This window comes from Podarcis erhardii (genome assembly GCF_964252035.2).
Source record: "Podarcis erhardii genome assembly, chromosome: 12".
NCBI lineage: Eukaryota > Metazoa > Chordata > Lepidosauria > Squamata > Lacertidae > Podarcis > Podarcis erhardii.
The window spans coordinates 22057977-22070676 of NC_138513.1; the positions used below are offsets into that span (position 1 = coordinate 22057977).

The following is a 12700-nucleotide window of genomic DNA, read 5'->3' on the forward strand; positions in this document are numbered from 1 at the left end:
GATGATATTTGTGGAAAATTTTTGGTTTCTATAATAAACTATATAGTGATGATTCTTGCATTAAACCCTTATGTTCATATTATTACAAGCTGTGTATGTATATAAAAAGGCATGGGGTGGGTGACTCTGTAACACATACTTGCCTTTCTAAAGGAGTTTACACTTGGAAGTGTTGGCCAGTCTTTATTATTTAGAAATTCTAAATACTTTTCTTACTGTGACCACAGTGAAATTCTATGCATTAGGGGTAGACAATCTTTTTTTAACTGAAGGTCACATTCCCTCTGGGTTAATCTTGTCAGGGGCCACATACTGGGGGTGGGTAGGGCAAGGTCGAATCAGAACCAAAGGGGCAGCAGATACCAAGGAGCTGACATCTCCACTAGCTGCTGTTTTCACCAGCTGGGCTGGACCCCTGTTCAACCTCACAGAAGCCCCCCTTTTCTGTGGTCCTGTGAGTAAGAGCAGTAAGCTGGTCTTCAGTGAGCCTACATGCTGTGGCAAGTAACAAGAAGATTCTAGGAGACCCTATTCTGTAAGGTCAATAAGTTGTTGCTGCATTACAGTTATTTACTTACAGGAAGGATGAGTGGCCATGGATGTTTCTCAAGGTCCACCAAGACCTTTTAAAAAAAACCCTAAAAGCTGAGCAGCTCATTTGTATCCAAGCCGGTCATTCTAAGAGCCTTGCAAATTTAATATACAGTGGTACCTTGGTTTATGAACTTAATCCGTTCCGGAAGTCCGTTCTTAAACCAAGACGTGCGTTCCCATAGCAGCAGGGGACTCAATTTACAATTGGAACACACTCAACAGGAAGCGAAACATGTTCTTATTCCAAGGCAAAGTGCACAAACCAAAACACATGCTTCCAGGTTTGCAGCGTTCTTAATCCAAGTTGTTCATAAACTAAGCTGTTCTTAAACCAAGGTCCCACTGTATTGGTGTCAGAGTTGTATTCCCCTTCCCATTCCTTTTGCATCAAGTCTTAGATTGTAAGCCTGAAGGCAGGGGTTCTGTTATTTTTACTGACTTATAAGCCACTATGGGAGCTTTTCCAGCTGAAGAGTGGGGTATAACTGCTTTAAATAAATCACAGGGGATGGGACCACCCTCTTCCATTTCTATTTCTTTGTGCTGCATCCTCTCTTCTCTTTTTGCCAACCCCCTCTTGGGCTGAGGGCTTTAGGTTGCCTACCTGGGCAACCTGCAGCCCTCAGAAATAAGCCCTACTGAGTGAAAGGGTACCATATTTCAAAATTGTCTACATCACTTGCATAGTTCAAAGCATGTACTCCTTTCATTAGTTTTTCAGATAAGACAGTCAGTTGTCCATACATTCTTTTGCTCAGTAGATGGCTATGTTAATTGACTTCATGAACCAATGGATAATGGTAAAATCCTGATGATAGCTGATATTTTTACCCTCCCTTATACGGAAAATTTTGGGGCATGTATGCTGCCATACCTTAAATGAACTTGGTTGTTTCAAAGCAGACTCCACTTTAATGGAATAGTTTTTAGTTGCCATGCAGGGAAGCGGAGAAGATGGATGTAACAGGAATGCAGAGTAACCTTACAAAACTACAGTGGCTCATTCAGTTAAAAGGATCCTATCTTTAAAAGTGGCTGACACTGGAAGAAGCCAAACAGCAGAGGGTAGCAATAGAATATTCCATTCCTAGCCTCTGAAAGTTTCTTTGAAATGGATGTTCAGAAAGCTCTCTGTCTAATATTGTTGAAGAATCGTGACATTTAAACAATTTTTAGGGTCAAAAATTTCTTTACAATACTGTGTGTCTCAGAAAATAATAGGGAAAGCCCTAGATAATTGAATTTAAACCAACCAGTGACTTATTCCATTGGAGAATAGAATAACAGAAGTGTAGGTCAGGAAACAAATACAAGCAGTAGTTAAGATGTTGCATTGACAGGGAGGAATGGCTTTGATTTTATCTTCCTCTGAACTATAGAGGTTTGTTTTATTTATATCCCACCTTTTAAGAGCTGGTGCTTGTTCTCTGCTTCACCCATGCCATTGTACAACAGCCTTGCAAAGTAGATAGGGCTGAAGTGAGCTTTATGGCTGAGTGGGTATTGGAAACTGTTTTACCAATCCTAGACCAGCATTAAACACAACACTATATTGGTGCTCATAATGCCCTCCAAAGTATATCAGGCAAAGACAGATGGGACAGAATGCTACCAAACAGGATTCCAATGCATACTTAGCTGAGGAAAGAAGGAATTTGCTGTGGCACCTAGGTAAGTGTGGTAATTTTAAACAGCTATATGTACATGAGGCTTTCTTCATTTTTTCCTTAACCTCCTTTGGACTGCAGAAGATTCCCAGGGGCAGAAAGGAATGTTTGCTTGCAAAAATGCAAACTGTGTTTACTGATAATCAGGTCAATAGCTAAAGAACTGCATGCTCAATGCTTGCTAAGTGATTCTCTCAAAATGCTTTATTTAAAAAGATTGGATTTCTTGTAACATTATTTCAAAGCCTGAGGTTCCTGAGAACTGATTTCAAAAGGCTATTGTCAGCTCTTTGTAATAATGCTACTAAGTAGGAGTGTCAAATTAGTGCGTTGGTACAGAGCTTTCTAGTGAGAATATATTTATATGCATTAATGGTAGGATGTTGTAGTGGAAGCTCTCTACAAAATGCACTGTAACCCCTTTGCATGTGCCCCTTTGCATATATGGAAAGAACAAGAATAAAGAGATAAAGGATGGAACGTATTCCAGCATATACACATTTCTGGTTGCATTAGTAGACACCACAATGTTGTCAATATTTGACCTAAAGAAGGCTCCTGCAACTTCACAGCTGCAGAGCAGCAGTGGGGACCCTTGGGCTTGCCAGATGTTGCTAAACTACAACTCCCATCATCCCCAATAGCATTTTTGATGCAATTATTCCTAATACAGTAGACACCATTTTTTGCCAAGCCTAATGCATGTTTGTGTGTTGTTGTCATTAATATGCATTTTTATGCACACTTTACCATAGTATAATGCATTTTTGCAGATGTTATTTGGCTGGAGAACTGCATTGACAAATTCAGAGGTGCAAATTCACATTTGCGTATTGCTTCGGAATATGCAAATTTGCAAAGTTCACCTTTAAATGCAAAATGAGTCAAGTTTTTCCTTCATTCCTTACTACTGGTGGTATCCCGGCTGTGAGGACTACCTTCCCCTGTCACTTCTGAGAATGGCAGTGATCCTGGTAAAGGTAAAGGTAAAGGGACCCCTGACCATTAGGTCCAGTCGTGGCCAACTCTGGGGTTGCGGCGCTCATCTCGCTTTATTGGCTGAGGGAGCCGGCGTACAACTTCCGGGTCATGTGGCCAGCATGACTTAGCCGCTTCTGGCGAACTAGAGCAGCGCACAGAAACTCCGTTTACCTTCCTGCCAGAGCGGTACCTATTTATCTACTTGCACTTTGATGTGCTTTTGAACTGCTAGGTTGGCAGGAGCAGGGACCGAGCAACGGGAGCTCACCCCGTCACGGGGATTCGAACTGCCGACCTGATCGGCAAGTCCTAGGCTCTGTGGTTTAACCCACAGTGCCACCCGCGTCCCACAGTGATCCTGGGCTTCTGTACAAATGGCAAAGTCTCCCTTCAAAGGCTAGCAGATGTATTATTATGCTATAAAGCAGAGAGAGGAACCTCAGGCCGCATGCCTCACAGCCACTGTTTCCCACCTTGCTTTTAATGTTTTTGCCTCACAGACTGAACCTCCAATCGTGATGTGAACGTAGGGCATAAGAAAGGGGCGAGTAGAAACAACCCTACTGTTACAAAGGTAAAACTTAACATTATCCGCTCTGCCCACTTTTGCGTCTGGCTCTGTGCACCACTGGCATGTGGCTCCTGGAAGATTGCCAAGGAAGGAAAGCGGTCCTTGGCTGAAAGGTCACACCTCACTCCTGCTCAGCAGCTCTCCTTCAGATGCAGCCCTATAAAACCGGAGTGGGGCACCTGTGGACCCCCGGAAGTTGTGGGACTAGAGCTCTCACCATCCCCTGACTATTGGCCAAGCTGGCTAGGAGGGATGGGAGTAGTAGGCCTCCCGGCCTCCTTTTTTCCTGAGGTTAAAAAAACCCAAACCTTTCTTTTTTCACACATCATTGTCCCTTTCCTCCACCTCAGGTTACGTCTTGTAACCTGTTGTGCAAAAAAAGGCAACCACCAGGAGCGGCTTATTTTTTTGCCCTCGCGCGAGACAGGCGCAGTTCGAGCTTTTCACACAGGTTCCCTCTCTGAGGAACTTTTGGCTCAACGAACTACATTTCCCGGGAATCCCGGCTTCTCTTCCCTCGGCTTCGCTCCTCCGAAGCGAAAGGGGGCTTTCGCGCCGACGCGAAGGCAACAAAGCCTCTCGCTCTCCCTCCGCCTCTCCGGGCTGCTGCATGTGGGGAGCGAGGGGCGGAGCTGGGAAGCCTCTGAGCTACAGCAAGCCGCCCAATGCAGTAGAAGCTCGCCGAGCGAACGGAAGCCCGTCCAGCACAATGCAGCACTGAGGCGGCGGAGGCGGCATTGGCGAGGAGGAGGACGCGCGCCTCTCTCGCTCGCCAGGAGAAGGAGACCCCGGGAGCGGGGGGCGCCTTTCCTCTCCCCCTCCATGCCAGCCGCCGTGTGACCCGCGCTTATTGCGGGCAGGAGGGGGGAGGAGGAGGAGGAGGAGGAGGAGGAAGGACGCGCCTCCCTCCTTCCCACCCGACCGAGACCCAGCCATGCAGCCAGCGACTTCTCTGCTCTCCTTGACGCTTTGTGCCTTCGGGATGCTCTCCGGAGCCGGCTCCAGCCGCGCAGGTAAAAATAAAGAGAGAGTGGGTGGGCGTCGTCGCCTCACCTTTGCATCGCGGCACACGGACGCTCGGCAGGGATCGCCTTGCAGAGATCTCTTGGGGGGGGGGGCAGAGGGAGCCTCGGCCGGTGCAGCCGAGCAGCATCCCCAGCGCTTTCCAGGGAGGCAAAGCAAGAGCGCCGCTGCATTCCGTGCGCTTGCGTGTCTCGGGGCGTGTGTGTGTGTTTAGGAAGAAGCAGGTAGCAGAGAAAGATCCAGCAAGGCGAGGCGCGAAAAGGGTCTCCCGCTAAGATGGAGCTGGGTGGGCTGGCTTCTGGCTTCCCCAGCCCTGCAATCCGGAGCGCGTGTGCCGCCTTGCTCCTGGCCGCTGCCCGCCTCCCTTGCCGTCGCGCCCCGGAGGGTCATCTTTGGTAAATAAAAGCGATCCCGATCTGCTTGATCGTGACTGTGTCTCCTTTTTCTCCCACCTCCCCACCCTCCTCTCTCTCTCTCTTTCCCCGAGGAGACGCCTTGTTGACAGAGATGGAGCGAAGGGACGGGGATCGCTTTATGGAGAGGCAAAATATCGTCCCTTTCCGGCTGATCTATAGCACGGACGGTGGCAACGAAACTCAACACGACGTGCTCAACACCCGCATCGGCGGCGGCGGCGGCGGCAGCTTCGGTGGGAAGCAGGTGAGCAGCAGCAGCAGCAGCAGCAGGCGGCCGGGGGGGGGGGGAGGCAGTTTTGGCTTCCGGTGATAGTCAGAGAGAAAAGGAGAGGGCAGCCTACTCTTTGGGGTTTTCTGTTGCCCAGGAGACGTGCGCTTGGGGAAAAGGGAAAGAGGCGGAGGCGGAGGCTCCTTCCAAAACGCTAGTCCAGGTCTGATGCGCCATGCATAGAAATGACAGGCGGAGGCGAGGGAATTTTGCAATCTAGGCACCGTGGAGGTACCCAGAATGAAGTAATTGCCTTGGGAAAGGAATGGCTATTATGAAAGAACAAATACTGCAATTTGTCTTTTCTTTTTGGAAGTCAGATGACCCTCTTTTCTGTCCTTTGTAGAAAATGTACGCATCAGCGTAGAAATCTTGGTTTCAGCAAGATGGGTTCTGTTTTTGGCAGTATCATGGCTCTAAAAGCAGACCACAGGGCGCTTGCTGAAAGCTTCCCCAAGTGGGTCTGATCAATAAAAGGCAGTGTAGATATGCATTTCCTAACTTCCTGGCAAAATGTTGTTGTTTTTTGAATGGTTTTTAAGATTCATCTGCCATGTACAGTATATAGTTTTAGGATTACAGGAGCATTTAAGGTTGTATTTTGAATAGAAGGTTATTTCCTTCCCTCATCTGGAATGTATTTGATAACTTAGCTTGAAAAAGTGTGTATGTCTCTGAAGGAAATTTGTCCTCTGAATCATATTTGTAACTAGTTTATTTAACTAATTTATTTACGCTGCCACCCTGTACAGACTTACTCGGGAATACAGTATGACCTATTGCATTCAATGAAACTTCTGAGTAGATATGCACAAGATTGTGCTGGTAGCCAGGTAGTTGCAATCCTAAGCACACTTAGAAGGGAGTAAGCCCCATGGAAGGCAGAGGGAATGTCTTTGTAAACATGCATTGGATTGCACTGAAAATTAACTGATTCAAGTCATTTTTTTATTTTAAAACCTTCTAAATGAGTCTAGAGTTTTAAGAGACTAGATTTGTGTACAGTGGTACCTCGGGTTACATACGCTTCAGGTTACAGACTCCTCTAACCCAGAAATATTATCTCGGGTTAAGAACTTTGCTTCAGGGTGAGAACAGAAATCATGCCCCGGCAGCAGCAGGAGGCCCCATTAGCTAAAGTGGTGCTTCAGGTTAAGAACAGTTTCAGGTTAAGAACAGACCTCCAGAACGAATTAAGCACTTAATCCGAGGTACCACTGTATATTCATTTGTTCCATTCTTCTGTTTAGGGTGTGTGAGTCATTGCTTTCAGATTTTTCCATTTATCCAAAGTAGTAAGAATATAATGTCAATTACTTTTAAAGTTAGGAAAAGTAGAAAAACCATTGAGCAACAACCATAGCTAGCAACTTGCAATCCTCTTATCAATAGACTCTGTTTTACATGAATAACTCACTCTAGTTTGTTTCAGTGTTCTGTGTGACTTGTATGATTGCAGAGCTTTTGCAAAGCAACATGCTTACTGAAACAGGAGTTGGAAAATAATTGGGTTTTGACAAAGGAAACAAAAGTTTTTAAATGAGATTTTAACTGCTTGAGCTTCATTTAATTACACTGATGGGAATTCTGTAAGCAAAAGCTTTAACCTCAAGTTGCAGTGTTGCCTGTGGACAATGGGCAATGCATGAATAGATAGAGCTTCCCCTTGAAGTTTTCACTCTAGCAGCTCCCACTACCAAAGAGGCAAGCCTTTGTTTCATTTAAATGATCTTGGCTTTTCAGGTATGAGAGCTGTGTTGAAGAAAATAAATACTTACTGTATTATCTTGAGTTCATTTTACAAAGTATAGAAATTAATGGTAGTTTGTATTGGATGGTTTGGGGTTCTCTCCATTGGTACTCTCCAGATGTTGCTGCACTACATTTCACATCATCCCTTACCCATCATCCCTTACCCTTGGCCATGGTGGCTGGGGCTCATGAGAGTTGGAAGCCAACATCTGGAGTCTGCCATGTTGACTATCCTTGTTCAGGGATATATGGTTTCTCAGCTGATCGGTCAAATAGCTCTACATAATTTGCACATTAGTCATCATAGTTTACTGTTGACCTGTTGGTGCTCTTGGTGCTGTGCATAGTTTGTGGGTTTAACAAGGTGTCCATGCTAGTGATGTGAAAAACAAACCATTATCAAAAGCCGCTGAGCAAATCTCTCCTTTTCAAGGTTATCTGAAGACCCTAAAGGTTGAAACACCAATACAGTCACAAACGCAGCTCAGTTGCCTTACAAAACATTGTTAAATATTGTTTTCCTTCTTCTTTGCTCAGACTGCAGCTTTCCAGAAACTATAGCTTCTAATTGGCATCTGCCTGTTGAGATATATTGTGCACTAAGTTATGTGTTCCTAAAAGCATTTCATGGTGTTTTGCAAAGTCATGCATCTCTGTAATGTCTTCGCATCATGAATGATGTGACAGATGAAATATGTATTGTCTTAATCCAAGTTTCTGTTTTGCTGCATTTTTTGAAGAACTCTTAAAGAAAGTCACACTTTTGCTCTACTTGCTCTTACAAAACTAACTATACAAATAAGCCCATATTGTCAGTAGAAAACATTTTTAGTCCATCCTTTTTATTTTATTTTTAAAACATGAATGAGAGAGAATTGGTAATAGTAAAAATATGAAGGGTAAAACGTGTTTTATTTTGCTTATATTGTATTTTAATTTAGGTTGTAGATTCAGGTAGGTAGCTGTGTTGGTCTGACGCAGTCAAGATATATATAAAAATAAAAAAAATTGTCCAGTAGCATCTTAGAGACCAACTAAGTTTGTTCTGGGTATAAGCTTTCGTGTGCATGCGCACTTCTTCTTAATTTAGGTTGTGTTCAGGATAGAATGAACTGCCCCATTTTGAAAATCATTTATTTACAGAGCAGGCATGGGTACTGTCATTTTCATAGTTAAAATATTTTTTGTAATGAAATAGACTCAAACTAAGACCGTCATCCCAAATCATGGGCCAGGTAGCTCATATGTGCTGTGAATTGCCTAAAAAAGGGAAGCGGTCTAAACCACTGAGCCTCTTGGGCTTGCGGATCAGAAGGTCAGTGGTTCGAATCTGCTCAGTGGGGTGAGCTGCCGTTGCTCTGTCCCAGCTTCTGCCAACCTAGCAGTTCGAAAGCATATCAGTGCAAGTAAATAAATAGGTACTGCTGCTGCAGAAACTTAAATGGAGTTTCCATGCACTTTGGCACTTGACACGGTGTTCGGTTATGCCAGAAGCAGTTTAGTCAGAAGCAGTTTAGTCATGCTGGCCACATGACCCAAAAAGCTGTCTGTGGACAAACGCAGGCTCCTTCGGCCTGAAGTGAGATGAGTACCTCACCCCATAGTCGCCTTTGACTGGACTTAACCATCCAGGCGTCCTTTGCCTTTTTACTTACCTACATTGCCTAATGATGTGTACTTGGAGAGACGGTTTGGTTTGGCTTTTCCTGCACAGATGCAAGGTTGTTAAGCAAGTTTTATTACTTTAGGTCTAACAAGTGTCCAGAACTATGAGAGCTGGTAGTTACTCAGCAAGATGTTGTTTTCATGTGAGATTGAAAATACATGCCCATTCTGTTTTTAGGCAGAGTTTTAAATATTCATTATCTGAGAACTGATGATGCTTTAAAACTCAGGTATTTCCATGGTATAAAATAGGAGCAGAAGATGTCACATATGAGCTCAGCGGATGTTCCCAGTGAAATGCAGCATAGTGCCTTCTGGATCCTAGCACCTGTGATGACCTTCTTGTCCGTAATTCCTTACTGTGCAATTCATTGATAATACCCCAGAAGCCAGGGCTGATGGGAGTTGAAGTCCAACAGCATCTGGTGGATCACAGGTCTCCCCACCTGGTGTAGAAGGTATGTTACATCTTAGCTGTTGTGTCTGATAGTCAAGCAAATAAGGAGGGTGGTAGGGGCATCATCTTTGTTGCAGTGATAATGGCAGGTGGAAGGGTGGGGTCTTCACCTTCTAAGTGCTGTCACCATTTCAGTTTTTGCTTGGAAGCACCAAAGCGCTGGCCCAGGTGCTGAATTTGCCAGTCACAAGAGTACGGCAATATAGACCCCTGACCAAGATGAGCAATGCCTGTGGGTATGTGGGCCTTAGTTGTATACTGTGTTTACTGAGATTGCATAGGTTTATGTTTCCTTTTTTGTTTGTTTCAATAATAATGAAAAAGCTACCTCCTGTACTAAGGAGTGGCCTACATGAGCTGGAATTCCAATGTAATGCCCTTCAGGTGTTCCACTGCAACTCCCATGAGCCCAGACAGCATGGCTCATGGTCAGGGATGATGGGAATTGTAGTCTAACAATAGCTGAAGGGCACCACATTGTCTTCTTCTGTCTTAGTGCATCAGTATATTGTAGTGTTCTTCTTTTGCGCAGATATATGCTCTCTACCTCCCCATGCTACAAATCTAAAATCTAAGTAGGGTAATGGGCATTATTCAACAGAAAGACTTATGTTGTATGTGTAGAGGTGATGGACATATACCACTGAGTCATATATAATTGCTACATTCAATCAATATTGTATACAGATTAGGTCTGCAACCCTAATTTCCATTTTAATGAAGCTTGCTGTAGCTTAGTCACCAACATTCAGCCTTGCCTACCTCACAGGGTTGTAAGAATAAAGTGTGTATTTTGTTGCCATGAGCTCATTAAAGCAAAGGCAGCATATAAATCAAATTCAGTAATATGAATAATGATGATAATAAGAAGTTTCATTTCACCTGTAGTTACTTCAGCTTTGGGGACTGTACTGGGTTTATTAGGTCAGACTCCATAAGTGAAGGGAATTGAATCAGCCCCTCAAATAACAAAATTAATACGAGGAGGGGTCCCACAATGGAATTATGTGTACAGGAATATATTGAAACTCATGATTGTTAGAAACTTAGAAAAACCAGATGGGAAACTGGATGCCCTAGTAATGTCCACCTAACTCCATTCACCTAGCATTTGTTCTTTAGGTGATGTTTATGACCTGGTTTTATGGCGCCATTAAAAAAAGTGAGATGAGATACTTGTTTGGAATTTCTTGCAAAGGCTTGAAAGGCATGTAGATAGGCCTGCCATCTCCCGGTTCTAATCAATATTCCATTCAAAAAGCTTTAATGTTTTATGCACTCATTGCTGGAAAGTTTTATCTGTGGACCTGTACCATTAGTAATAGCCAGTTCGTTTCACTGGCCAGGAGTGCTGCTTTATTCCAGCTTGATGCAGTGAATTGCAGGGGGAAATGTTGTTCTCTGGTTTATTGTTCAAATTTTGCTCGGTCCACTGTTGCTTTCCGGGAGTAAACTCAAATCAAGGACTAATGTTTCATTCCAGGGAGAGTACAGTGGTACCTTGGGTTACATATGCTTCAGGTTACATATGCTTCAGGTTACAGACTCCGCTAACCCAGAAATATTACCTCGGGTTTAGAACTTTGCTTCAGGATGCGAACAGAAATCGTGCTCTGGTGGCGCGGCAGCAGCGGGAGGCCCCTTTAGCGAAAGTGGTGCTTCAGGTTAAGAACAGTTTCAGGTTAAGAACAGACCTCCAGAACGAATTAAGTACATAACTAGAGGTACCACTGTATTCATCGCCTGTATTTGGGTTGAAATGCAAGCTGCATGTTCTTCAGGTTGGGACAAGAGTGAGGGCTCTCCTCTTTGTGCCAGGATCCTGATTGGGTGGGTAGGGTCAAGACCCTGGGAAGGGTGTCTGCTGGTTTGCTGTGACATACAGTGTGATTGTTAAGGTCTGTAAAGCTGATGGTAGAACTGGCAGACAGGGACTGGGTTGAGTGAGGCAGCACTTGGTGAGTGAGTTGTCGCCTTTTTTTGGCCAGTTCACTGGGTGGATAGGCTACAGCCAGGTAACCTGTGAGTTTGCCGTCTTGTTCTGATGATTGATTAATTGTATCATTTTTTGTATTAATAGGCTGTCCGTCGTTTTGGGCCTGTAAATAAACCTGAATGTAATGTATCATGTAGTCCAGCCTTAGCCAACCTGGTGACTTCGAGATGTTTTGGACTACAGTATTAATTTCAATTGCTGAATGGGGCTGCTGGGAGTTGTAGTCCAAGCGGTCTGGCAGACACCAGCTTGGTCATTGCATTCTGATTTGAGATTTCCAATTTATATGACTGGCTTTTAGTTAGTTAGTTAGTTAGTTAGTTAGTTAGTTAGTTAGTTTATCAGTGTTCACTGAGTTTACTAGAAGCTGAGCAATTAGTCTGGCTGTTTTTTCTTGCAATTTTTTTTCCGTAAAGCATTTCAAATATTCCTTTATTGATATTAATTTCCCTTTATCCAAAAGAGTCTTCTCCCTGACATCTGAAGTAAGATCAGAGTTTATTCTGGCTGCAGAGCTGGGGATGAAAGCGCTTCCTGCACAGGAGACATAGCCAGAGAGGGTCTGATTTCTCAGATCTCTTTCACCCTGTCAGCATTCTGGGAAGTAACTGATGGCTTGGAGAGAAAAACTGACCAAGTTGGCAATAAATCTTTCATGAAACTTAGGGCAAAACAAAAGAACAGTTTGGACGAGAGCGACGATAGTCAAGAGACATCATATATAATATCCCTTGTTTAGTCTACTGCCAGGTCTTTCCTGTTTTCCTGAAATAAGACAATTTAAAACAACACCCAGCACTTTCCTCAGTAAACAGTTTACAGCCTGTGAGCTGGAGAATGTCTTGATGCTACCCATTGTGGCTCAGAGACTTGTGTTTGGACTGGAATTATATTCAAATCCCCGCTGAACCAAGGCTTCCCAGATCAGAGGTGGGGAACTGTTTTCCAGACCAGCTTCCAAGGGGTGTATGGCAGTGGTGAGTGATACAATTTTAGTTCTGTATGGAAGGCTGGCTACTACACCCCACCCCACCCACTCCCTATCCTCCATACAGGCAAACAACAGCCAGTATCAGAGTTGAAGGACATATTCCAGCAAGGCAAAAATGTTCTGGGTGCGAATCATGACCAGTGATTATTTAAATAATAAATGAAACAGGAATAATTTAACAGGAATATTTCAAGATATCAACAAAAAATGACGGACATTTATACATTGGACAGACCCCAGGAATTTTGCATCCAGGGTGAAAAAGGGTTGGTTAGAATGGTTGGGGTTGAGGAACCCTTTCAGTGGGTTGGTGTAACTG

The 12700-nt window shown here is 44.1% G+C and overlaps 1 protein-coding gene across 13 annotated transcripts in view; it reads left to right on the forward strand.

Annotated features, from left to right (window-relative positions):
* Positions 1-4432: 4432 nt before the first annotated feature.
* Positions 4433-12700, forward strand: part of ADAM22 (ADAM metallopeptidase domain 22) — a 120252-nt gene continuing 111984 nt past the window's right edge. For 4 of the 13 annotated variants that reach the window (XM_081881936.1, XM_081881944.1, XM_081881945.1 and 1 more), the window contains exons 1-2: positions 4434-4826; positions 5324-5496. In XM_081881936.1, the coding sequence (XP_081738062.1) occupies positions 4748-4826; positions 5324-5496 (252 nt within the window). In that variant the 5' untranslated portion in view covers positions 4434-4747. Of the gene's footprint in view, positions 4827-5323; positions 5497-12700 lie in introns of all 13 variants that reach the window. The other 9 variants (XM_081881943.1, XM_081881948.1, XM_081881939.1 and 6 more) reach the window with 5 other exon arrangements.